The 24,058-nt window shown below is 50.0% G+C and overlaps 1 protein-coding gene across 1 annotated transcript in view; it reads left to right on the top strand.

Moving 5' to 3' along the window:
- Nucleotides 1-24,058, top strand: part of PLXNA3 (plexin A3) — a 522,917-nt gene that overhangs the window by 423,726 nt on the left and 75,133 nt on the right. The window contains exons 12-19 of the mRNA XM_086940293.1: nt 6,784-6,974; nt 7,671-7,816; nt 11,980-12,100; nt 14,177-14,313; nt 16,676-16,846; nt 17,161-17,254; nt 18,373-18,615; nt 21,351-21,494. Of these exons, the coding sequence (XP_086796419.1) occupies nt 6,784-6,974; nt 7,671-7,816; nt 11,980-12,100; nt 14,177-14,313; nt 16,676-16,846; nt 17,161-17,254; nt 18,373-18,615; nt 21,351-21,494 (1,247 nt within the window). The remainder of the gene's footprint in view (nt 1-6,783; nt 6,975-7,670; nt 7,817-11,979; nt 12,101-14,176; nt 14,314-16,675; nt 16,847-17,160; nt 17,255-18,372; nt 18,616-21,350; nt 21,495-24,058) is intronic.

The raw sequence follows: 24,058 nt of genomic DNA on the forward strand, positions 1-24,058 counted from the left end.
TCAGGACTGGACTGATTTTGTTGATTGTGCAACTAAGGCTCTGGAGGGTTGGCTGAATGGCAGCAAAGTACATGACTTTACAGGATTGTATAATTTGATTATGAGGGAGCAGATCCTTAGTAATTGTCAGAACCAGCTCTTACACCAGCACCTGGTGGACTCAGATTTGACCTCTCCCCAAGAATTGGGAAAGAGGGCAGATAAATGGGTCAGAACCAGGATTAGGCCTAAGAATCAGGACAATAACCAGAAGAAGGAGTCTACCAAGCCTCAAGATAAGGGTGGGGATAAAAGTAAAGAAAACACTTCCCCAGGGCCCCAAAACTCCAAGAAGGGGGGTGGGTCCCAAGACACTTCTTCAACAGAGAAAAAGCCTTATTGCCATGCCTGTAAACAGGTTGGGCATTACAAAACAGACAGCTGTTGTCCCAAGAATGGCAATAAAGAAAACATACCTCCAAAGCCAGCTCCAACACCTCCTGTTACTGTCAGCAGTAATACCCCAGGAAGTGGGAGCACACCCAGGAATCTGGGTGGGTTTACTTTTGGAGCCCAGGAGGACCCTGGCCTATCCAGGTCCCCATCCCCAAATGATCTTGTCTATGAGACTGGCATGGGGTTTGCCAACTTCTCTGTTTGCCCAAATACCTTGAGCAAATATAGACAAGAACCCATCATCAATGGTTTGAAAGTTGAAGCTTTTAGAGACACAGGGGCTAGCATCACCATGGTGGCTGACTGTATAGTCCCCTCTAAGCAACTTTTACCAGGTGCCACATACCAGGTAACAAACATTGATGGCATCCAAACAAATCATCCCATGGCAGTAGTAAGTCTCAGCTGGGGAGGTGTCATTGGCCCAAAGAGAGTGGCAGTGTCACCAAACTTGCCTGTAGACTGTCTACTGGGTAATGATTTGGAAATCTCAGCCTGGGCTGAGGTTGAACAGGAAATCCATTCTAGAATGGTAAATTCCAATGGAAAGGTTAGTGGGGCTGTACTGGCTATAGCCCCAATTCAAGATGTCCTTCCTGAAAAGGTTGGTAGGGCTGAGCAACTCTCTGCCCCATCTTTACCAGAAGTTCTTCCAAGACAGAATAGCAAAGCTGTTATGATAACAGCAGAAACCCAAACTGAGTCTCCTCCTGAAAAGGTTGGTGGGGCTGTGATGGCCACAGCCCAAACTCAAACAGATATGTGTGTTGTGAAGCCTGAAATGATGGATCACTCCACCCAAACTGAGAGCATGGAGGAGGAAGAGAAATCTCCCCCTCACCAGACAGTAGGACAGGATCAGCCTCCTCAGGGAACTGATCTTACCCCTGATGAAGGAACTGCCCCAGAGGTTGTTAGGCCTGGCCTGACAGAGCCTCTGATGGCAGTGGACCCTTCTCAGGTGGGATCCAGTCTGGAGCAGGTAACCTGCCCCTCTCAACCTTGCCTCAGTCAGCCCAGGGCTGCAGAGGACAAGAAGGACAGTGAGACCCAGAGGGCCCCCTGTCAAATAAAGCACCCCCATCAACAGATTAGGGGCACCAAAACTAGTAGGCCTAGTAAGGTGAAAACTTTAAAAACTCCTGAGGGAGCCCCCTTAAAAACAGTTAGGGACCTCCCACAGATGGATTCTGTTGGGCACAGCCAAACCTGGGACCCAAAGGGCCCAAACCTGAACTGTCCCTCCAGCAAGCCAAACAGAGGGACCCAGCCTCCAGCTTTAGGTAGCCAGAGGTTGACCCTGAGAGCTCAGTGCAACTCAGTTGAAGAAAGAAAGGCACATATGGTGGAAGATAATTGGAGGAAGTTGAGCCCAAAAATAGTGGAGCCTCACTTCAATACTCCATATCCAAACCAGCCTTTAACTTTGCATAAACACACCCAAGGTAGTGATTCCCTATGGTGGAGACCCTCTAATACCCCTAGGGTGAGGGACTGCTTAGTGGACCATGAGACAGGGGGTACCCATGCTAGTGCAGGTACTTCCTTATATGGCCACTCAGGCAATATAGGCTTACCTGGCCAAGGATAGCCTTATCTCCTTTCGTTTGGGGGGGGGGGTTATGTAGGAAGGTGGCTACCTGACTATGGTTACCCCAGATTTTTTGCCCTGTGTTTAGCTGGTTTTCGACTTAGTTGGCCTGGTTCCCTGCTAATCAGGGCCCCAGGCTATCTGCTCTCTCTGTAAAATGGATTCCATGTACCCTAGGTGCATAACTAGATTGGCTTGGGTCACCTTATCAGCCCCTGTACAGAGCACTATAGGTGCCCAGGGCATAGGTGCATCCAAGGCCTACCAGGGGCTGCAGCATATCTTTTGCCACCCCTGGCTGGCTATCTAAATTGACACAACTGGCTGATCACTCAGCTGGGGCAAGTGGGTGTAATCACCCCTTGCTTAGATATAGTATACCTATATCTAAACCTATATCTGGACACATATATAGCCTGTAAGCCACTCCTATGGAAGGCCTCATCAATCCTGGAGGCAGAGTGCGTGGTTTTATGTGAGATGGTGCTCTGGCATGAGCTGAGCCTGTCTGCAGCTGTCGGGAACAACTCCCTAAGCTGATCCGGGATAATGCTATACCATATACTCTTAAGCGCATTATAATCCTCGCGGTTATATAGCAACTTTGGTTTGGCTTTATCAAAACATGTCGTGTAAGGTGTCATACGAATTGGAATACTATCCCCTCGCCAGTTCTGGCGACGGGGATAGCATTCCACCCTTCTAGAGGGAGAAGACATGTTACTTTACTGAAACGCGGTTGATTTAAAATGAGCCTCAGATCCACAAAATGGATGCCCCTGCCACAGACACGGGTCTGACCTCCTGCTGCTGACCGAAACCCGGCAGAGGAGGCCTGGACAAAGAGTTTCCTGTCACAGGGCGGTGTCAAACCACCCCAGACAGGAGATAGTGGATTGGAGTAGGGAGGTTTCAATGAAACCAGACACTGCCTGGGGAGCACAAGGCTGCCCCTTGCAGGATCCGGCCAAACCGGTTCTGGGGCCTCCCAGCCCCTGTCCCAGCGCGGCCAGGATCAAAGGAGAGGGGTGTAACCACCCCCTTCCTGGGTCCCACCCATAGGAGGGGACCTAGCAGGATGTCCAACCCCCTAGATTCGAATAAGAGGGGGAGCAGTCCCAACGGACCTCAGATCATCCTGAAGAAACATAAGAAACGAAATCTGGACCCTTCGACTTTCTACACGACGTGAGAAGACTGAAGAATCTCCCTTGTGGTCAAGGAGTGACCACCCTGTGCAAACAGGCACCATCCAGCCCTCGACCCTTGCTTTGTTGCAGTTCCCGCCGGAACTCGAGCGACAGAGATCGACGAGATCAAGCTTGCCTGCCTTCTACCTGCCCGATCCACAGTCCCTGCAGAGCTGAGACCCGTGGAGGCGACCGGAAGCGTGGGGCACGCCATCTTGAAAAGGCCACGAGACGCTGACCGTGCGGCCCACGAGTGACCCTCGAAGCTGTACACCGGGGTTTGAGAAGCCCCAGCCCCGAGCTCCACTTGCACCAAAGCTCACCCCTCCACACTCGCTGAGTGCTGCGTGGGGCCCTTCTGCTTGTGTGCGCTCGACGCGTTGGCCCGGTCACTTGCCAGCTGGCTTGTGGCCCCTGTGCCGATGAACTTTGAAATCCGACTTGCTTTTCTGGTTGCTCCAGATCTGCACCAGCTCCTGTGAAAAGGAGCACCCACTCTGACCCTCCTGGTTCGAGTGATAAGCAATCTCCCGGTTCCGCGTGGATTGCTTTTGCCAAGTGCTGTTTGCTACAATCTTCAAGCCGACGGTGCTGACGGCGAGAGCCTACGTGGGACAGATCGTGACCTGCTCCTGGACGTCGCAGATGCCCCAGAGCCCACGTGACAGCGGAGAGAAGCCTATCGACAACCGCCTGATTGCGCCCGACATTGCCTGGTTCCGTCCTGGTTCCACCCTGGTCACTGCTGAGTGACCCAGACTCTGTCCCCTCTGCTTTCAGGTACTTTTCTACATCGATCCACCCTTGGATCGCACCGGACACTTCTGCTTCACAGCGCCTGCAGCTGCAACAGCTCCAAGCACCCAGAACCTGCGTGACAGAACCCGACGCCACTTCGACCCTGTGCACCCACGGCCTGTGGGTGAGGTAACTTTGCAACGCCGGTGTCTTTACACTGGTACACACCTCTAGGGTCTGTGTCTAAAGTTTTGTGTTCCTAGGTTCAGCGGAAGTATCTTTTTATTCACTTTAACTGACTTTTACGCACCATTGACAGTGCATTGGTGCGCGCTGCACTTTCCGTGCTGCACCCGTCTCCTGTGGGCTACTCCCGACTTCTTCATTGCTTGTCCTGACTGCTCCCAGCGAATCTCTAGGCCCTAGGCCTAACCATTGTTCGTAAAGTGTTCCTTATACCACTTTTTTGATATATGGTCTGAGTGGCCACCCGCCCTCATCCATAAACGTGCAACTTTCTATGTGTAACAGTGCTTTTGATTTAACGCTTGTGCCCCTTTCCTCATAAAGAGTACTGGGGAGTAATTTAGTAATAAATACATATATTTTTATAATATATACTTGTGTGGTGTCCTTTCATTTGATTACAGGATTGTATGTGGTAAAACAGCTCGCTTAACACGACCTCTTAAGTTAAGCCTTTAAGGCTGCTTAGTCCATGCTACCACTAGGATAGCTTGTCTACAAGGTTGACTTACAACCTGACATCTTTGGGGTTTGTTTGGACTGATAACCAGTGGTTCCAGAATTGGAAACACTACCTATCAGGCCAACTTCTCACAGTACCACATACATGCTTCTTCATCCCAACCAGCGTTTTACCAAGATCAACAGAGACTATCCGCATGATTAACAAAACAGTGTTCCTAACAAAGCGTGTGTGTTTACTTCAAGGGAGGCTTCCATCACCAGTACATGTTGAATCCAGTTTAAAAGCTCTGCTTGGATCCTTCAAAACATTGTTGGCTCAGTTTTAAAGCTCTATTCCTCCACCACATTTTAATCCAAGTTTTAAAGCTCTGCTCAGTCAATACATTTTAAATCCAGTTTAAAAGCTCTGATTGGCTCCTTCAAACAATTTAAGCTCCATTTTAAAGCTCTGCTCGTGTCCTTCAACACATTTTACACCCAGTGTTAAAGCTATGCTTGGTTTCTCGCCGACACTTCATAAACCATATATAATCACTTTTGGCACTGTACACCAGGCCCGATCTGTGAATATCGTGCAAGAGGGCGCTCTGTGTTCTTATTGTCGGCTTGCAGAAACATCTGAAAAAGGATAGTGTGGTGCCCAATGCTTTGGTATCACAAGTGGCTCAATTTCCTTATTATTTGTAAAAATCTTGGAACTTTACCAAAGCTGACGTTATCATATGTCGATCTTTGTGTTGCAAATTTTTGGTGATCAACATTTTACTTTGTAAGTTTGAGACCCTTAACAGGCATCCGAGGAAATGGACTATCTTAGTTTACCTCCTTGCACAAAACCAAACATATCAAGCCAAAAGGGTCCGATCATCTTTAAATCTACCTACTTTACAAGTGGAGAAAGACAGTTGCCTCTGGTCACCAGGCCAGTGGCAATACAGGCCTCTTGTATCCTGTTGCATCAATGTAACTTGAACAGGTGGTCAGCCTTATGACCCCTGAAGCCCACTTCTTTGTCCTGGATACAAGAGGGAGCAGGCCCAGTCCTTCAGGGCTCCTCTCAGGTCACAGACAGCAGGTTCAGTTCCCTTCATTTCTTCCTCGGTTCCACCAGTGTTCTGAAATGGGTGCTGGGGGTGCTAGATTTATGTCTGGCACAAGCTAGTAGGTGGGAGTGACTCCTGGGTATGTCCTAACCAATAGGGTAAAAGTTCCTGGTTTTAACCCTACCCTCTTCTGGTATTTCAGGATTACAAAAGTCTTGGGCCACACTAAACATTGGCACTGGGAGTGTATCTGGGAGTGTACTTTTGGTATCACTATTGTCCTCCCACATCTAACGTCAAAATCCAGCTTGAATTAGTCATTGTACCCACAATAAACCCAGAGTCATAAATCTGGTAGGACAAAAGCAGGGATTTCCAGCCGCCAGAGACTGGATACACAAGAATTGTCTTGACACTGTGTTTCTTTCCTTTCAAATGCACCCCAAAGTGTTCTGTCAACCCAGCAGACCTGTCATGCAGACTTTTTTGGAGAGCAAATTAAAATTAGCCTCCGGGAGTTTCAGATAGAGAAAAGGTAACTTTCTAAATGTTAATTTTCCTTAATATTTATTAATAATCTCACTTCACCATTCAATTGTATTTATAATAACTATTAAAAATAGTTGTTTAGTTATTTTCTAGCTCTAGTGGCATCTAACATCCAGGCCCTGGTACATTTTGTACCATATACTGGGGACTTGTAGCCAAGTTAAACATACCAGTTAGGAATATGCAAGTTCAACCATGTTCAAACGGGGAGCACAAGCTCGTTACTCCTGGTTAGCAGAGGTAAAGTGCACAGAGTTCTGAAGCAAACACAAATATAGGGTCCAGCAAAAGAACATATCCGGGTGACCAGACAAAAAAGGTGGATTTCCTAAAGTCTGTAATATCAATAATTTCTGGAGTCTTGACTAATTTGTTTGCATGAGATTCAAACCCCTGCCTTCGGCGCTGATGCCCACCTGTCCTCACTATACCATATGCTGGTTCTAAGAGAGGATAACGGAGGGGGCATCAGTTTGTGGATGACACCACCACCCTAACTTTGAATCTGTCATCTCTCTCACCCCAGCCCTGCTGTACAAGTGCCCTGCCCAGCGGAAGAGCTGCGGCCTGTGCCTGAAGGCTGACCCCCGCTTCGAGTGTGGCTGGTGCGTCTCGGAGGGCAGGTGTCTGCTTCGACAGGACTGCCCCACACCCAAAGCCAACTGGATGCACCTGAGCAAGCGGAACACCCGCTGCAGCAACCCGCGTGTGGCCCAGGTAAGGCCTTATAGTCTGCCTTGTGTCTGTAAAGTGTGGTGGCACAGTCCGGGTAGTGCCTTGGGGCTCAGTTTGGGATTACGTTTTTTGTGGGAGGTGCTGGTTAATATGTTCATGGTGTGCTTTGAGTTCTAGTTGTACTAACTAGTACAGACATGCAGAAACCTTGGAACTAATATTGTGCGGAGGCCTGTAGGATTTTAAAATATGATACTAGCATGCCCATTGTGTTTTCTGTTTCCCGATACCTATTCGCCATGTGGTGTGTGCGGCCGAGCTATTTTAAAATCAGGCTCTGCTTAATTTGATCACTCCATTACTTTTTTGTGATTTTATACGGTTATCAACCTCACCCTTTTTAAAATTTTAAATACCCTCAATGCCTATTTTAATGTATTTAGTACATTTTATAACTTTTAATAGGAATTATTTGATACTGTATTGCACATGCACGTTACTTTTTGGAATTTATATGTATGAATTTGTTTTTCTTACTTGTGCTTTTATGGTCATATTGGCTGAAATAAAGAATTCTTGAATTGAAAAAAAAAAACTAACCGTTGTCAGTCCGTGTGGTTGTAAAGTGCCTTGTGATGTGGTGTGCATGAAATGTGCTAAATCAGCAGTATGCTAGAGTGAAACACTGCTGTTGTGCCTTTTTAGCTGATGTGGGATATACTGTGCTTCTCCAAACAGATCCGTCCTCTGACTGGACCGAAGGAGGGAGGTACTCGAGTGACCATCACTGGCGAGAACCTGGGCCTTCGTTACAATGAGGTGTGGGTGCAGGTGGCTGGCGTCCAGTGCACCTCACTGCCGTCCGAGTACATCAGTGCCGAGAGGTATGGCTGCGCTGTTCGCGGATTATAAAAAGTCCCTTCCAGGGTGATGGATCTTCTGGGTGTGACGTGTGTGCATAGCTTTAGACCTCCTCTGGCACCGTTGGCTGCTCAGCCAGCCTGGGGTTCCAAGTATCTCTTGGGTTTAAGGGATTAAAAACAGGGAGTGCTCAAGTGTGCATTTTGTCGTGTGTAAACTGTCAAACCAGGCACTTAAAGGCATCAAATTAAATTTGACGCAGTTTATTCCTTGTAATATATGAGAAGGAAAGCATGTTTAGCCAGTGCAAAAAATAAATATATATATATAAAAAATAAAACAAAACAAGTGTGTGTATATATATATGTTTGTGTATGTGTGTATATATATGTATATATGTGCCTATATATATATATATATATGTGTGTGTGTATATATATATATATATATTTGTGTGTATATGTTGCATACGGTAAATCACTCGGAAAGATGTTTCTCGAGCCCACTGGTCGATTGTAGGATGTTTATTTAGGTAGAAAAACAACAAGTTTCGACCACAGCTGTGGTCTGGATCACTATATATATATATATATATATATATATATATATATATATATATATATATATATATATATATATGTACTCCCAATTACCTCCTTTGTTCCGAAGTAGACCAGGACACACGGAGTTCGTTTGCAAAATTTATTAGCAGAGTGAAAAAGTGCGACGCGTTTCGCCGATAAGGCTTGCTCAATATATATATTTTTTCAAACCGTTCCGGTAAACTTGCCAGTTCCGCTCACGGGTGGGTCGAGGTAAGGCTCCCGGTCACCCTATAAATTCAATCCAAATTCCCATTGTAAAGAAAGGAATGTACTCGACACTCCACATTTGCTGGTCCATGTAGAATTTAATGGCAGGCGCTCAGGCGTGCACTCACGACGCCTTCAACAGTGATTACCTCGAGGCAGCATACATCGCCAATGTCTTCAATTTAAAACATGTCCGTCCGACGCGTTTCGAGGATCCGACTCTTAATCATGGACTGCTCTCAGAAGCGTTGAAAGGCTCACCTATAATTTCACTCGTTTTTATTGGCTACACGCTCCCACAGTGGGCGTGGCTTACATAAGCAGCCACATATGCATGTTGGTAGTTGTAGTCTGAGTAGGTGAGTATTAGTGTCCAACCTATCGTAGGCTCCATGCTTCTGTGTATTTTTTGTAGCCAAATAAACATACAAAGCCAGAAGTCTTTTTCCTACTAAAGGAGGTCAAAAGCTACAAAGAATACACAGAAGCATGGAGCCTACGATAGGTTGGACACTAATACTCACCTACTCAGACTACAATTACCAGCATACATATGTGGCCACTGGAATCAAGCAAGCCGGGCTGAAGACGGCTGGAATGCCAGAAACCGGTCCTCGGAAGCTTGTTTCCGGTCCAGGGAAGACATGGCTTGGCAGTTCGGGCTGGACTGTTCCCATGAGGCACAGGGTCAGACTGATTTGCATATAGCCATGTCTGAACTGGGGTGGCAGAGTGGGCTAAATAACGGTGATGGATTAAACCCGGATCTTTTGACTCGGTGTGAGTGTTTGATTGATTCAGATGCTCCGTCCATCACCACCCCCTTTTGTACCTCCATCACCAGAGGTAGCACTGCTAAGCACGGTACCATCACCAGAGATAGTACTGCTTAGCACGGTACCATCACCAGAGATAGCTCTGCTAAGCATGGCACCATCAAGAGATAGTACGCCTCAGCATAGCATCACCACCAGAGAGAATACAGCTCAGCACAGCTTCATCACCAGCACAGATAGGCGCGGCAGCACCCCCTGAGGCAGCACGGCTAAGCACGGCACCTGCCATGGTTGTGCCGCGGCTCGTAACCGCTTGGACGGTCCTGTGTCCTCCCCCGGCAGGTCTTTATGCTGCGTCTGATTCGCAGGCCATGAGCAGGCCTTCCACGGGACCATCTGGCGGCAGAGATAATATCTGGCCAATTTCAGAGGCAGAAATACAGGCAGCCACTTTGACGTAGTACATAAAAAAATGTAAATGCACAGATAATGCATGGAGCATGAATCAAATCTGACGAGGTAAACGCTCGGCTTGGCCTCCAAGCTACAGCGCTAATTAGGAGAGGGTAAATAAACCATTAATCAGAGGGCAGCTTTATGATGAACGCCAAAAATCCCCTTTCGTTCTTGCTAATTAAAATGCTATAAAGCGTATTTCCTTCAGTAGGCTCGAACTGGATCAGCCTGACCCGCCGCATGTGTTCCATAATGAAAGTGTTCCATAAAGGACAGTGCGCACGAGACTCACTCGTCGCGTGTTCCGGGACTCACTCGTCGCGTGTTCCATAAAGAACAGTGCGCACGAGACTCACTCGTCGCGTGTTCCATAAAGGACAGTGCGCACGAGACTCACTCGTCGCGTGTTCCATAAAGGACAGTGCGCATAAGACTCACTCGTTGCCTGTTCCATAAAGGACAGTGCGCACGAGACTCACTCGTCGCGTGTGCCATAAAGGACAGTGTGCATGCGACTCACTTGTTGTGTGTTCCATAAAGGGCAGTGCTCATGAGGCCTCACTCGCAGAATTTGTTCCATAAAGGACAGTGACCCGCCCCATGTGTTCCATAAAGGACAGTGCACATGGGGTCTGACCCGTCACGTGTTCCAGACAGGACAGTGCACATGGGGCCGGACTCATCGCATGCTTTCCATAAAGGACAGTGTGCATGAGGCCTCACTTGCAGCATTTGCTCCAAAAAGGACAGTGCACATGGGGCCTGACTCTCCACATATGCTCCATAAAGGATAGTGTGCATAGTGCTGACTCGCTGCATGTGTTCCGTAAAGGACAGTGTGCATGGGGCCTCACTTGCAGCATTTATTCCATAAAGGACAGTGTGCATGGGGCCTGACTCGCCGCATGTGTTCCCCTAAAGGACAGTGCGCATGGGGCCTGACTCTCCACATATGCTCCATAAAGGACAGTGTGCATGGTTCCCAACTCGCCACATGTGTTCCGTAAAGGACAGTGTGTATGGGGCCTGACCTGCAGCATGTGTTCCATAAAGGACAGTTCACATGGGGCCTGACTCGCCAAATGTGCTCCATGAAGGACATTGTGCATGGGGCCTGACCTCCCACATGTGTTCCAAATAAGACAGTGCGCATGGGGCCTTACCTGATAAGTGTTCCATAAAGGACAGTATGCATGAAGCCTGACCCGTCACATGTGTTCCATATAGGTCTGTGTGCATGGGGCCTGACCCGCCACAAAACGTGTTGTTACATCGCATGCCATTACAACGCAAGTGGTTACAACGACTTGCTGTAGGGGGCGCTGAAGTTTGGAATAGTATAATTTACTATTCCAACTCCAGTGTGTGCAACAGTGGGGAAGGTGTTGGATTGAAAATCCAACATCTTCTGCCCCTTCAGCAAGTGCTTGTAACGACTTGTGCTGTAATGGCATGCGGTGTAACAATGCGTCGTAACGACTCGCGTTGTAATGGCATACATTGTAAACGATGGGTTGTAAACGTTGTTTACCCTTAGGGCGTCAGCAGTGCTTAAGTTGAACCGGTGGTGGCGCTGCTCATTTAATTTACAGGTGAGCACAGCAAAGGTTTTTTATGAATACATTGTACATTAAAAAATATCACTCCCTGCCTCCCCAGCCGTTCCTATAGCTTTGGGGTCCTGGAATAGTCTGAACTGTCACCCTTGCAGGACAGAGATGGTTAGTAGTTGTCTTGGTACTCTCATTGGCGGCGATGACATGGGCACTTTATGGTGCAGGCTGCAGTGGCCTCCTGGTCAGGGCCCTGGCTCTTATATTATAAATTAAGCACTGGTGCGGTACCTGTAGTAGTTATTTTTATAGTCACTTTAGCCCACCCTCGTCTCCTCTACAGAATACCTCAGTGCTCAACTCACCAACCTGCTGCGCATGGAATCTGAGTTGAGCAGGACCAGGGGGTGTTAATGTCGTCTTTAGAAGTCAATCTTTCAGACATGTTCTGCTGCCCTCAGCCTGACTTCACACAGTTTGCTAATTAGTATGCGAGGGAGTTTGTGTTGCTGACAGTTGTGTGCGCCCTCTCCAGCTCAGTCTAGCACCCTCAGTGCTCACCAGGTCTCTTCTCTCTGTCGCCCTCCAGGATTGTGTGCCGGATGGATGAGTCGCTGGTCCCGAACCCTGCTCCGGGCCCGGTGGAGCTGTGCGTGGCAGACTGCAGCGCCGACTACCGCACGCAGTCCGAGCAGATCTACACCTTTGTGGTAAGTCCTCGATGGCAGCTCGTGCCCGACTTGGCTGGAGGGCAGCAATTGAGGCTGTGCCTGGCCTGGCTGTCTGGAGGGGCAGCGACAATTGAGGCTGTGCCTGGCTTGGCTGTCTGCAGGGCAGCGAGGCTGTGCCTGGCTTGTCTAGAGGGCAGCGAGGCTGTGCCTGGCCTGTCTGGCGGGCAGTGCGGAGGTGCTTGGCCTGTCTGGCGGGCAGCAAAGCTGTGCCTGGCCTGTCTGGCGGGCAGCGAGGCTGTGCCTGGCCTGTCTGGCGAGCAGCGAGGCTGTGCCTGGCCTGTCTGGTGGGCAGCGAGGCTGTGCCTGGCCTGTCTGGCAGGCAGCGAGGCTGTGCCTGGCATGTCTGGCGAGCAGCAAGGCTGTTCCTGGCATGTCTGGCGAGCAGCGAGGCTGTTCCTGGCATGTCTGGAGGGCAGCGAGGCTGTGCCTGTCTGGCGGGCAGCGAGGCTGTGCCTGGCCTGTCTGGCGGGCAGCGAGGCTGTGCCTGGCCTGTCTGGCGGGCAGCGAGGCTGTGCCTGGGCTGTCTGGCGGACAGCGAGGCTGTGCCTGGCCTGTCTGGCAGGCCTGTCTGCAGGGCAGCGAGGCTGTGCCTGGCCTGTCTGGAGGGCAGCGAGGCTGTGCCTGGCCTGTCTGGCGGGCAGCGAGGCTGTGCCTGGCCTGTCTGGCGGGCAGCGAGGCTGTGCCTGGCCTGTCTGCAGGGCAGCGAGGCTGTGCCTGGCCTGTCTGGAGGGCAGCGAGGCTGTGCCTGGCCTGTTTGGCGGGCAGCAAGGCGGTGCCTGGCCTGGCTAAAGGGCAGCGAGGCTGTGCCTGGCCTGGCTGGAGGGCAGCGAGGCTGTGCCTGGCCTGTCTGGCGGGCAGCGAGGCTGTGCCTGGCCTGTCTGGCGGACAGCGAGGCTGTGCCTTGCCTGTCTGGCGGGCAGCGAGGCTGTGCCTGGCCTGTCTGCAGGGCAGCGAGGCTGTGCCTGGCCTGTCTGCAGGGCAGCGAGGCGGTGCCTGGCCTGGCTAAAGGGCAGCGAGGCTGTGCCTGGCCTGGCTGGAGGGCAGCGAGGCTGTGCCTGGCCTGGCTGGTGGGCAGCGAGGCTGTGCCTGGCCTGTCTGGCGGGCAGCGAGGCTGTGCCTGGCCTGTCTGGAGGGCAGCGAGGCTGTGCCTGACCTGTCTGGCGGGCAGCGAGGCTGTGTCTGACCTGTCTGGCGGGCAGCGAGGCTGTGTCTGACCTGTCTGGCGGGCAGCGAGGCTGTGCCTGGCATGTCTGGCGGGCAGCGAGGCTGTGCCTGGCCTGTCTGCAGGGCAGCGAGGCTGTGTGTCTGCAGGGCAGCGAGGCTGTGCCTGGCCTGTCTGGCGGGCAGCGAGGCTGTGCCTGGCCTGTCTGGCGGGCAGCCAGGCTGAATATTAAAGGTGGCAGATGCCTGGCCAGAGCAGGTGATGCTTCTTAAACCCCCTACTGTGTATCCGATCTTCCTCCTGTGTTTCTACTCCTTGCCACTTCACCTCTGTTTTCCTCCTCTTCTTTCTCTCTCCTCCCTTACTGCCATTCCCTTTTCCTGTCACTTCTATTCCCTCATCCCCCTTCTAGGGCTCTGCCATTTAGTTCTGGACTCTCTACTTATTCCTACTTATTCTCATTTCGTCTCTTCGCTCACCACCCCCTCTTTACTGTATTGTTCATTTCCTTCATACTCCCTTCTCCCCTTCAATAGCTCCAGTCTCTGACAGAGTCTTCTGTATCAGGACTCGTCTGGGGGTTTTCGGTGGGTGCCTAGCACTAGGAATGAAGTTGTAGGTGGCTGTTGTGGTGCACGAATGCAGGGATCAGGTTTGTCCTGCCCTTAAGACCCCATTGTGCTTGTCACTAGATGCAAGTGACACTTGAAGGCGGTGTCAGGTGAGAGCGCCCTAGAGATGGCCTCTGTCAGAGATATGTAGCTTTGACGTTCCCTTTATCCAGAAAGGCCGTTCTTTAGATGATGTACACGGGCTGGTGTTTGGGAGGCAGCGGAAATATGGAGGTCCAGAGTCAATGCTGTAGCTCCTCATAAGCTTCTGTCCTCTTCTAGACGCCTAGTTTCAACAAAGTGAGTCCATCACGGGGTCCGGCATCAGGCGGAACTAGAATTACCATCACTGGAAGGAACCTGGACTCCGGCAGCGCCGTCTCCATCCTGGTCCGAGAAGAGGAGTGTCAGTTCGTCAGGTGAGTTGGGGTACTCGATGGGGTCTTCTTAAACTCTTGCTGTCTCCTTGCGCAGTCCTGGCCATGAAGCTCTGCCCCTGTGCAGCGTTAGATAGAATAAGGCATGGGTACTCACAAAAATGTTCTTGGGGCCATAAGGTACACTGTGGGCTGTTCCCGAGGGCCGCATCTATACAGTGGCACGCCCCATCCCCAACTCACTCTCCAATGCGATAAATCTTGGACCTTCTCTGGACCACCCTCCAGGGACCTCCCTCCATCCCTTCCTCTGAACCCCTTGACTAGCAGAGGTGTCCCACGTTGTACCTGGACTGTTCCGGGACACTCCTCCACGACAATTGGGAATTCAGTTGCGATGCGTGGGCCACTGCTATAGAAAAAAAGTGACTGGTCCTGATGATGGCCTAAACACTTCAACAGGCTGAAACGCCGTCGACTTTTACAGCGAAATGTCGACGCTATTTCCTCATGGATACCCAGCTTGATTTTATTGTTTGGGTATCCCAACTATGTAAATCTCACCATCATTTGTGTTTGTTGCGCCCCTTCCTGTCGCTGTGCATACTTCCTCACGTGTCCATTGCGACGTCACCATTTAGACGAGCACTTGTGCACAGTATCCCACAAGTTACATGTTATTCAATGTAACGCAGTGCTACCCTTACATATATTTGAATATATGAAGTTAAATATGACAAATATATGCATTTACTAAACTCTATTCTATGATGTCAAAACATTTCTTGCCTCCCTGGTTTCTCCTTCCACTTCCAGCGATTATTTGTGCTGCTTGAAATTGACCTTTAACTTACACCCTTAGAGACATTGTTGTAAGTTACATAAAAATAATTGGCAACGCCAATATGTCTTAAGTGAGATCTATTGACTTTGTCAATGCTTGTTCAGTCAAGGTGCCTGTATTATTAAAATATCACAAAATATACCCTTACAACATCATTTTTTGTTTCTGGGCTTTTGTTTCTACAGCCTTTTCAGCTTGTTTTATGAACAGGTGAGCCCTGCTCATAAAACAAGCTTCACTAACTGAAGAAAGCAGCCCAGAAGTACAAAACAATGTTGCTTGGCTAACACCAGCAACAAACAAAACGGTACTCAAGCAGCAGCTTTTTCTGCTACAACACTTCGGAGGAAGACCTGAGGGCATCAAGGGAAAGTGTGTCGGACCGCCAGTGGCCCAAGGGCCGTACTTTGAGAACCACTGAAATAAGGCCTTCCAACATGGTCAGTGCTCATGGATTTAAACGGGTCCTCTATGGAGAGGCCACCCTTCTACATGTGTGCCCCACTGAGAACACTACACTTAGAAATCTGGAACCACTGCTCCCTCTGCGTCCTTGCAGATCACAGGGCAAGCGTTGGCTATCCCCTGGAATGAGTGTTAAAAAGCACCATTTCACATTCTGCCTCAACAAGGACTTCAGAATCAGCAGCCAGACAATTATTTGGTGACCCCGGGCATGTACTCCTACTTTAGAAGAATGTACTGATTATCACTGACGAAAGGGCACAGTTGTAACACGTGGTTATTCTTCTGAGACATTTGTTGCTCCTGTGTCCTTTCTCTTTATGGATTAAGTCTTTGTGTGCACCAGCGATATGACTCCCAGTCCATTCTGCCCCCACTCGGGGCAAGTCAGTGTGTGCATAAGGGATAGGACTTCATCCTGGCCTGCTCTTCCCCAGTCTAGGCACAATCTTGAGGTGTGTGTCAGTGATGTGACTGTTAGTTCTGCCCCCTCCTCCGGGACAAGTCTGTCTGTGTTTCTGTGATGTACGTATGTATGTTCTGCCCTGCCCCTCTGGGCAAAGTCTCGTTTTGTATGTCAGTGATTGTACACTGTCTGTTCTGCCCTGAGCCCACCTCCAGGACAAGTCTGGGTAGGAAACAGTGGCATGTGGCTGTATGTTCTTCCAAGCCAGTGTGTGCAGCTGTAAACTAGATGTTCCTACCCCTCTAGACGTCTCTGGGTAACAACAATGTGCATTTTAGGTTGTCTTCTACCCCCAGGTGTGTGTGTGCATTCAACAGTAATGCATGCCTCAGTCAGGTGCACCCTGCCTCTAAGAGAAGTCTCAGCGTGTTCTTCAGTGACTTGGGTCTGTTGGTTCACCTTACCTCTTAGAGAGGTCTCAGTGTATAATCAGTGGTGTATACCTGTCCGACGTGTCCCTGAGCCTTCAACCTCTATTTATGGGCGTCATTGGTGGGTTTCTGTTCCATCCATTCTCTGCCTTAGGCTTGTCTTTGTTTGCAGCAGCGACCTGGCTCGCTCTCTTTTGATTACTGTAGAAATGTCAGTGAGTGCATCTGTGATGGCTTTATTCTGCTTCCTCCCTGTAGACGAAGCCTCCGAGAGATTGTCTGCATCACACCACCATCGTCGCTAGGTCCCAGCCAGGCCACCATCACCCTCAGCATAGACCAAGCCAACATCTCCAACCCGGACGTCGCGTACACCTACTCTGAGGACCCTTCCATCTCCAGGATCGAGCCGGAGTGGAGCATCTTCAAGTAAGAGCTTTCAGGCCCCGGCAGTGCGTGGGTGCCTGAGGGTGGGACCCAACCTTGGAGCCCCCTTGTAGAAGATCAGCCCTCCACAGAGGAGTCCTGCTTGAGTGACCCTCTCCAGTGTGCACAGCCCCTTCCAGCTGTTGTCTCTCAGTTTAGTCTGTTCATGGGCAGAAGAACCAGCTCTTGATTTAAGGAGAATTGTGCCCTAGTGTCTGATGGTTTCCAAGCTAGTTTAAAGAGTGTGGTCTTGCTGTCCTTAGATTTCATAGCCGTAGGACCATCCTACCAACCCTGTTTGTCTTCTCCCTCCTCAGCGGCAGCACCCTGATCACTGTCTCTGGGACGAACCTGCTCACCATCCAGGAGCCAAGGGTGAGAGCCAAGTTTGCCGGGGTTGAAAACATCAACGTGAGTCTTCTTTACGCCACTTCTATTGCGCTTTACCACGATACCCTACCCTTATTTTCTTTTTTGAAGGCGTCCAGAACCACTACCTTGAAAGAGCCTCTTTAAAAGAATGAATGTTTTTATTTCCTATTGTAAGACGTACCGGCCCAATTCGGAGCCCTGTAGCAATGGACATAGTACATAGTCTAATTTCTATAGGATATGCTAAATCGGCAGGAGATTCCTCAAGCGGAACTTTCTCCACCTTCCTATCCCCCATGATGGAGGAAATTCTAGCTAGACTTTTTCTCACCAGAAAAGCACATCCCCTGGACGGTGGCGGGTTTGCCATTACCCCTCAGCAGTAAGTCGGCCTTAAGTGTGGTCATTCCCCCAACCACATTCACTTCTCTCTGCGAGGCTCCGTGGATGTCTGCCCGTGTGTGAGTAGGATGTGTGTGAGAGAGAGAGTTTGGGAAATTGAGTTGTGTGTGTCTAGAGCACAAGGTGGATGGACGCTCTGGATCTCCTTGTCCGCTCAGACTGACAGCAGTGGTGCTTGTCGACGGAAGATCGACTCCTGTAGCCGAACACTTGCTTTCCGCTCCTTTCATGGTAAATGTCCGAGCTATCTGAAGCGGCGCTTATGTAGCTATAAACAGAATAGGCTCCCGAGATCCAATTCCTTGAACCTACTTTGCGGCCCGAGGTTCAAGAAAGTGCGGATAGGAGGGAGATCCTTCACGGCTGTGGCTACTAAGCTTTGGAATGCCTTGCCTAACTTTTTGCGACAGATAGAATCTGAGCCACTTCTCAGGAAAGCCCTAAAAACCTGGCTTTTTGGCCTTGAATCGAAGGGCTGAGCCAGCGTAAGGAGCTCCTGCTGCACACACTTCTGTCTTGCTTTAGCGCCGGGACACCTCTACTTGAGGCTGTTCGAGCAGTAGCGGACCCCTTCCCCCAAGCGCCTTGAGACCCTTCCGGGTGAGTAGCGCGCTATACAAGTGTTATGATTGATTGATTGATTGAGGTAGCTGTTTGTGTTTTTACAAATACCGTTATTATTATTATTATACTGTTCTATCCCTGTAAGCATACTTTGTTCTTATTCTTCAATCCTTGCTCTTCCTTCTCCACAGACCTGCGAGATCCTGAACGACACGACCATGCTGTGCAAGGCTCCGGGCATTGTGTACGGCAAGAAGAGCATCGTCCCGGAGGACGGGGTGCTACCCAACGAGTTCGGCTTCATCCTGGACAACGTGCGTGCTCTCCTGGTGCTCAACGGGACAACGTTCACCTACTACCCTGATCCGTCCTTCGAGTCCTTCGGCCCGTCTGGGGTGATGGAACTGAAGCCAGGCTCCCACATCATCTTAAAGGTAGAAACATGTGTCTGTCAAAGAGGCTTCTCTGTTCTTGGGGGGCAGGGAGTGGTCCACACTCTAGGAACCTAGTCTACAGTGCTGTCTGTGGGGAGTGTTGAGTTGCTAGCCAAGGGCTCCGCCATGTTCACACTGCCTTCTGTGAAAGTTTGCCCGTCCTTCTTAGAGAAGCTGGCAGTATCCTGCTTTTGTTTCGCTGTAGGACCTCTGAAATGATTCGAAGAGATAGGCATTCCCACCCTCAAACCAGGCCCTGCGACGGATGCTCTTTACCAGAGGTCTTGCTTCAGCTGACAAAGCAGGCAGGGCTCCGCCTGCATGATGGAGCATCGCATCAAACAGTTTTCCTTTTTATTTTCAAAAAGAAAATCCTGAAACGGGATGACTCCCATAGCGAGCGGGTCATTATTCCTTTTTTTCCTGGCAATTACCGCAAGGGTTTGCCTGGCAGTGACGGACAGTGAAAAAATGGCTATATGTCCGCCCATCATAATTGGGTGGGCAGACGTATAGCCATTTCTTTGACTCTGACGGCTGTTACTCTGTCAGTCAAGTTTGGATAAGGAGGTGATGGAGTAGTCACTGCCGTAGCCAAACTTAAGGTCTGCCCACATCAAAATCGTAACGTTTTGCGACAGAGTATTCATACCGCAAAGATATAAATCCGCCTCAATGCAATTAAGCATGGGCGGAAAATCCGTTACGCTCGCGGATTTTGCGGATTTTCGGTAAATTCGCAATCCGCGAGATTCGCGAATTTCCCGCAAAATCCGCAAATCCGCGAGCAGCGGATTTTATGGCTTGCTTGCACTGTTCGCGTGAGTTCGCGGCTTCCCAGTTCAACTTCACGCCCCGCGAATAAGCGCTAAATTGCAGAAATACGATTTTAGCAAAACTGAAACTACTTACCAGGTTCAAAAGTTCAAGCTCATCATTAGTAGCCATTTCCTGTAGTGCTTCCTGAGGGGCCCCTCCAGAGTTCAGTTGCCTACTTGCAACTATTATGTGACCCTGCTCTGAACCTCAGAATAGTTACACATATGCCACAAAGGTCCTGAATTACAGCTAAGGGAGACAAGCAGGAGCCAGGCTGGAAGTTCAAATCCATTAATCAGCCCCTAATTCATTATCGTCAGTTGGGGCAGGGCAGGTGTTGTAACTAATTTCGCAACAATGAAAGCACTTAGCAAGTGCAAAAGATCACTAATCAGGAAGCACTAAGGAAGCAGGTGCCAGCTAAAAAAATATTCTGTGACACATTAATCAGCCCCAAAATAATTCAGGTCACTTGAGGCAGGGAAGGTGTGCTTTGCTTTGCCACAATAATGTACACTGGACAACCAGAGGGTGCTGTGATGAAACAGAGGGTGGCATGGGTGGGCCAGAGGGTGGCATGAGTAGTCAGAGAGTGGCAGTGGTGACAGAGAGTGGCAGTGATGAAGAAGAGTGTCCCAAACAGGCTGGACACGTAGAAACAACAAGTTCGCAAAACTTGCGACCCGACAGGTAAGTTCGCGTTTGCGAAATTGTACAAAACCCTCGCGAACTGGCAGAAACCCGTGCGAACACAAAAGAAAAATCGCGAGAATTCGCGGATTTTGCGGATTGCGAGTTTGCAAATCCGCAAAATTCGCGAACGCGAGATTCGCAAAATTCGCCCATGCTTAAATGCAATGCTTGCTCACCGCAGACATCCTAGGCCTGTCCGCACATGTTAGTAAGTACCAGCTCTATGCACATGGCAAGAAGTGCTCCCATGCCTGGGGCCTGATGCCGGCTGCTGATTCCCACTCTCAGCCTAGCTTTCTGCCTTGCAGCCGTGATGGCTGTGTGACAGATGCTGCTAGTGCAGGAGATGAATGATAAAGTGCCCCAGACTAATCATTTGTCATCAGCGTCTGCCTCTGGAGCTGCCCATCAGCCTGCAGACGAAGGCGCGAGGAGGCGGGGCTGCATCACAGTGACAGCCTGATGCGCCCCAAATAGATTTGATTAAAAGAAAATAGATATGAGAGATGTACTGCTGGAAATAAATAACCAAATAAGAGACGGAAGCTCGTCTTGTGACGGCCAGAGTGTGCTTTCATGTCTGGGCGTCTGGTAACGTAGTGAGCTGTCCCTAGCGTAGTTCCATCTCCTTCGTGGCAATGGAGTGGCGGGCATTAGCAGGCACACTCACTGAATTGCAAGGCGGGCCAGTCGGGCAGGCCGCCAATATGGTGGTTGCGCCGGGCCCCCGCACCCGGGTATCCATCCGGTAAGCTGGACCCCCATACGCAAGGTCACTCCGGTAGGAGTTTGGGACCTAGCTTGACTGGGATCTGGGGCTGCCAGCCATTGACCCTGCCGTAGGCTCGAACAGGGATACGCAGAAAGAGAATATCTTCATCGCTTATATTACGATAGGAATGGCTATGTACTAAAAACATGTTAAGGTTAGCCAATGGACACCTTGCACCTATCAATGTATTGGACTTTCTGCGTATTGTACATAATGTAAATAATATTAATGTTTCTTGATGGTTTTATGTAATAAAATACACCCGAGGTTACTACGACCCCTAATCCAAACAGTTGTGGTGTTTGCATTGTTTGCCTTGGGGGGGGGAAGGGGGCAGCGAGCCTCCACGGGAGCTGGGAGGGCCCCCATTTCCCAGGAGTATATCGCCTGTTAATGGGAGGGGGTCTTGGGCAGCACCAGACCATACTGACCGTTTCTGCTTCTCCTCCAGGGAAAGAACCTAATCCCGGCTGCACCTGGTAACGCAAAGCTCAACTACACCGTGCTGATCGGGGACAAGCCCTGCTCGCTGACCGTCTCCGACATCCAACTGCTCTGCGATTCGCCCACACAGACCGGGCGGCAACGGGTCACGGTAGGTCTCACTGCCAAATATGGAAATATCTTCCTCGTTACATTTTATAATGGTTTGCCTCTGGTCACGAAGGGCCTGTCCTAGACTTACTCACCTCAGTACAGCCTGTAAAAGCCTCACATACAGCATGCATACACTCTGCGCCCGGGGCTGTCATGCACTGAACTGATAGGTTTTATATAGCGCTGGCTAGACCCGTGGGTATCGGAGCGCTTCACAAGAGCTGAAACAGTCCAAGAAAAAAACTATTGTTCAGGGTAAAAATAAACAGGCGAGAACAACACCACGATTGAGTTAAAAAAGGGGGTAAAAAGCAATTTACATGAGAAGGGGCAATCAAGAGGAGAAACTGGACAAATGTTACAAAAACACGCAGGTAGAGCTCAACATTTAAGTTCAGTTGGGGCAAAAATTCTGGGCGGATTAGCAGTATATGAACTACTAAATAATATAAATGGATGAGAATTCAGGGCATAGAAGAGAGTATCAACAGCGAACATAAAGGTAGTGATAGGGGGAATGGTGGGAGAGCAGGGGGTGGAGGCGAAAGGGGGTAGAGTCAGAGTAAAGAGGGTGGATATGTAAAGGGGTGGAGCGAGGAGAGAAACATCTCATGCTGCGTCAAGCAACATGCCAGCCATTTTGAAAATCTAGAAAACATGATTGCCAATCATGTTTTCTAGATTTTCAAAATGGCCGATGTTGCGTGACGTAGCATGAGATTTTTTTTTTTAACAGTTTTATACTGCGCAAACTTGACCCTGTATCTGGTATCAGAGCGCTTTACATAGCACGGGGAGATTAAGTGATTTGCCCAGGATCACAGGATGTTCAGCGTCATTGACGAGACTCTAACCCGGCTCCCCAGATTCGAGGTCGACCACTGTAGCCATTAGGACAACTCCTCTCCCCTGGTTGCTATTTGCAAAGGCTACCAGGTGGAGTAAGAATCCTGACATCTGTCATGAAAGCCAACTGCGGAGGCCAGAAAGCATTGGCAAAGAGAGACCTGTAAGAGTTGCCAATGCTTGTTACCATTGCGTTTGCAGACACTCTTTGGGCAACCAACTCGCGCACAAGCACATTCCAGACCCCTCTCTTCTCAGTTCACTCACACAGCCCTTGCATGGCAGTAGAGATTAATTTGAGCCGGTGGTTTCTGGTCCTCGGCACTTGAACTTGTCAACATCCACATTTATGGCAGTCTGCCACAAGGTGGCGCTGTGTGTCTAATTTTAGATGACCACAGCAACAGCTTATAATTAATTTAATATGCAATAGCGGATCCCTGGCGCCCGGGCTATTCTCATAACTTTAGGGGAATGGAATAAAATAGTCTGAATTGTCACTCCTGCGGGAGTGTGGTGGTTAGTGTCTGCTGGCAGTGTCCGTGGGTGGGGCAGGCCTGGCGGGGGGCCCTGGCACTTATGTCTTTTATAAATTAAGCCCAGTTAGAAACAGTTGCCACCTGGCCATTATTTTACTGGTATGTCCAGTATTTTTACATCAACACCGATAAAACGATTCGGAAAAACCATATAAAGCCGGCATGTTCTCCCTTTTATTATAGTTTAAACAGCAGATGAAATAAATCACCTAAAACTATTCTATGGCTGTCTGAATATTTCGTGATGGATGACGTCAGAGTTGCCGCATTGAGATTGATCTGGGGATTTGACATGATTTTTAATTTAAGTCCCATTTCGTGGCCTTCCCAGACTGTCGGAACACGAACAAATGACCCGTATGTGTGTGCCTTGAGAGGCGGCGGCCGCCAGTCCTACACGGCGTGCTCCCTGGGTACACGCACAACACACACGCACCTCTCACGACAGAACACACCTCCGACTGGTACCGGTCTCATATGTGTACATACATGTCCCTGCCGCGCGCACACATCCCACCAGCCCTACATGCCACCTCCATCCAGCGTCTCACAGGGCGTGCTCTCAGGGTACACGCACAATACACACGCACCTCTCTCGACAGTACACACGTCTGATGATCCCACTGGTGCCTGTCATATATGTGTACATACATGTCCCTGCCGCGCGCACACAGCCGCCAGCCCTGCATGCCACCTCCATGCAGCGTCGCAGGGCGTGCTCTCAGGGTGCACACACGCACACCTCACGACAGTACACACATACGACTGGCACCTGTTTCATATGTGTACATACATCTCTCAGCCGCGGGAGCGCGCACACAGCCGCCAGCCCTGCATGTCACCTCCATGCAGCGTCGCAGGACGTGCTCTCAGGGTGCACACACGCACACCTCACGACAGTACACACGCCCGACTGGTACCTGTCTCATGTGTGTACATACATGCCCGTCCGCGGGAGCGCGCACGCAGCCCTCTCCCAGCCCCCCATGTTTGCAGCCGAGGAGGAGAGTTCAGCGCCAGGCTCTGTGCACCCCCCACACCCCAGGTGATGTGTTGCCATGGAGACCCGTGTCCTCCAGCCTGGCTCTTGTTGATGTGTTCACCCAGCAGCATCCGGCAAAAACATGTCCGCAGCCGCGGAGGCAAGAAACAGCCCTGGAAACGGGGGCTGGGGGAG

This window comes from Lissotriton vulgaris, chromosome 10 (genome assembly GCF_964263255.1).
Source record: "Lissotriton vulgaris chromosome 10, aLisVul1.2, whole genome shotgun sequence".
Classification (NCBI taxonomy): Eukaryota; Metazoa; Chordata; class Amphibia; order Caudata; family Salamandridae; genus Lissotriton; species Lissotriton vulgaris.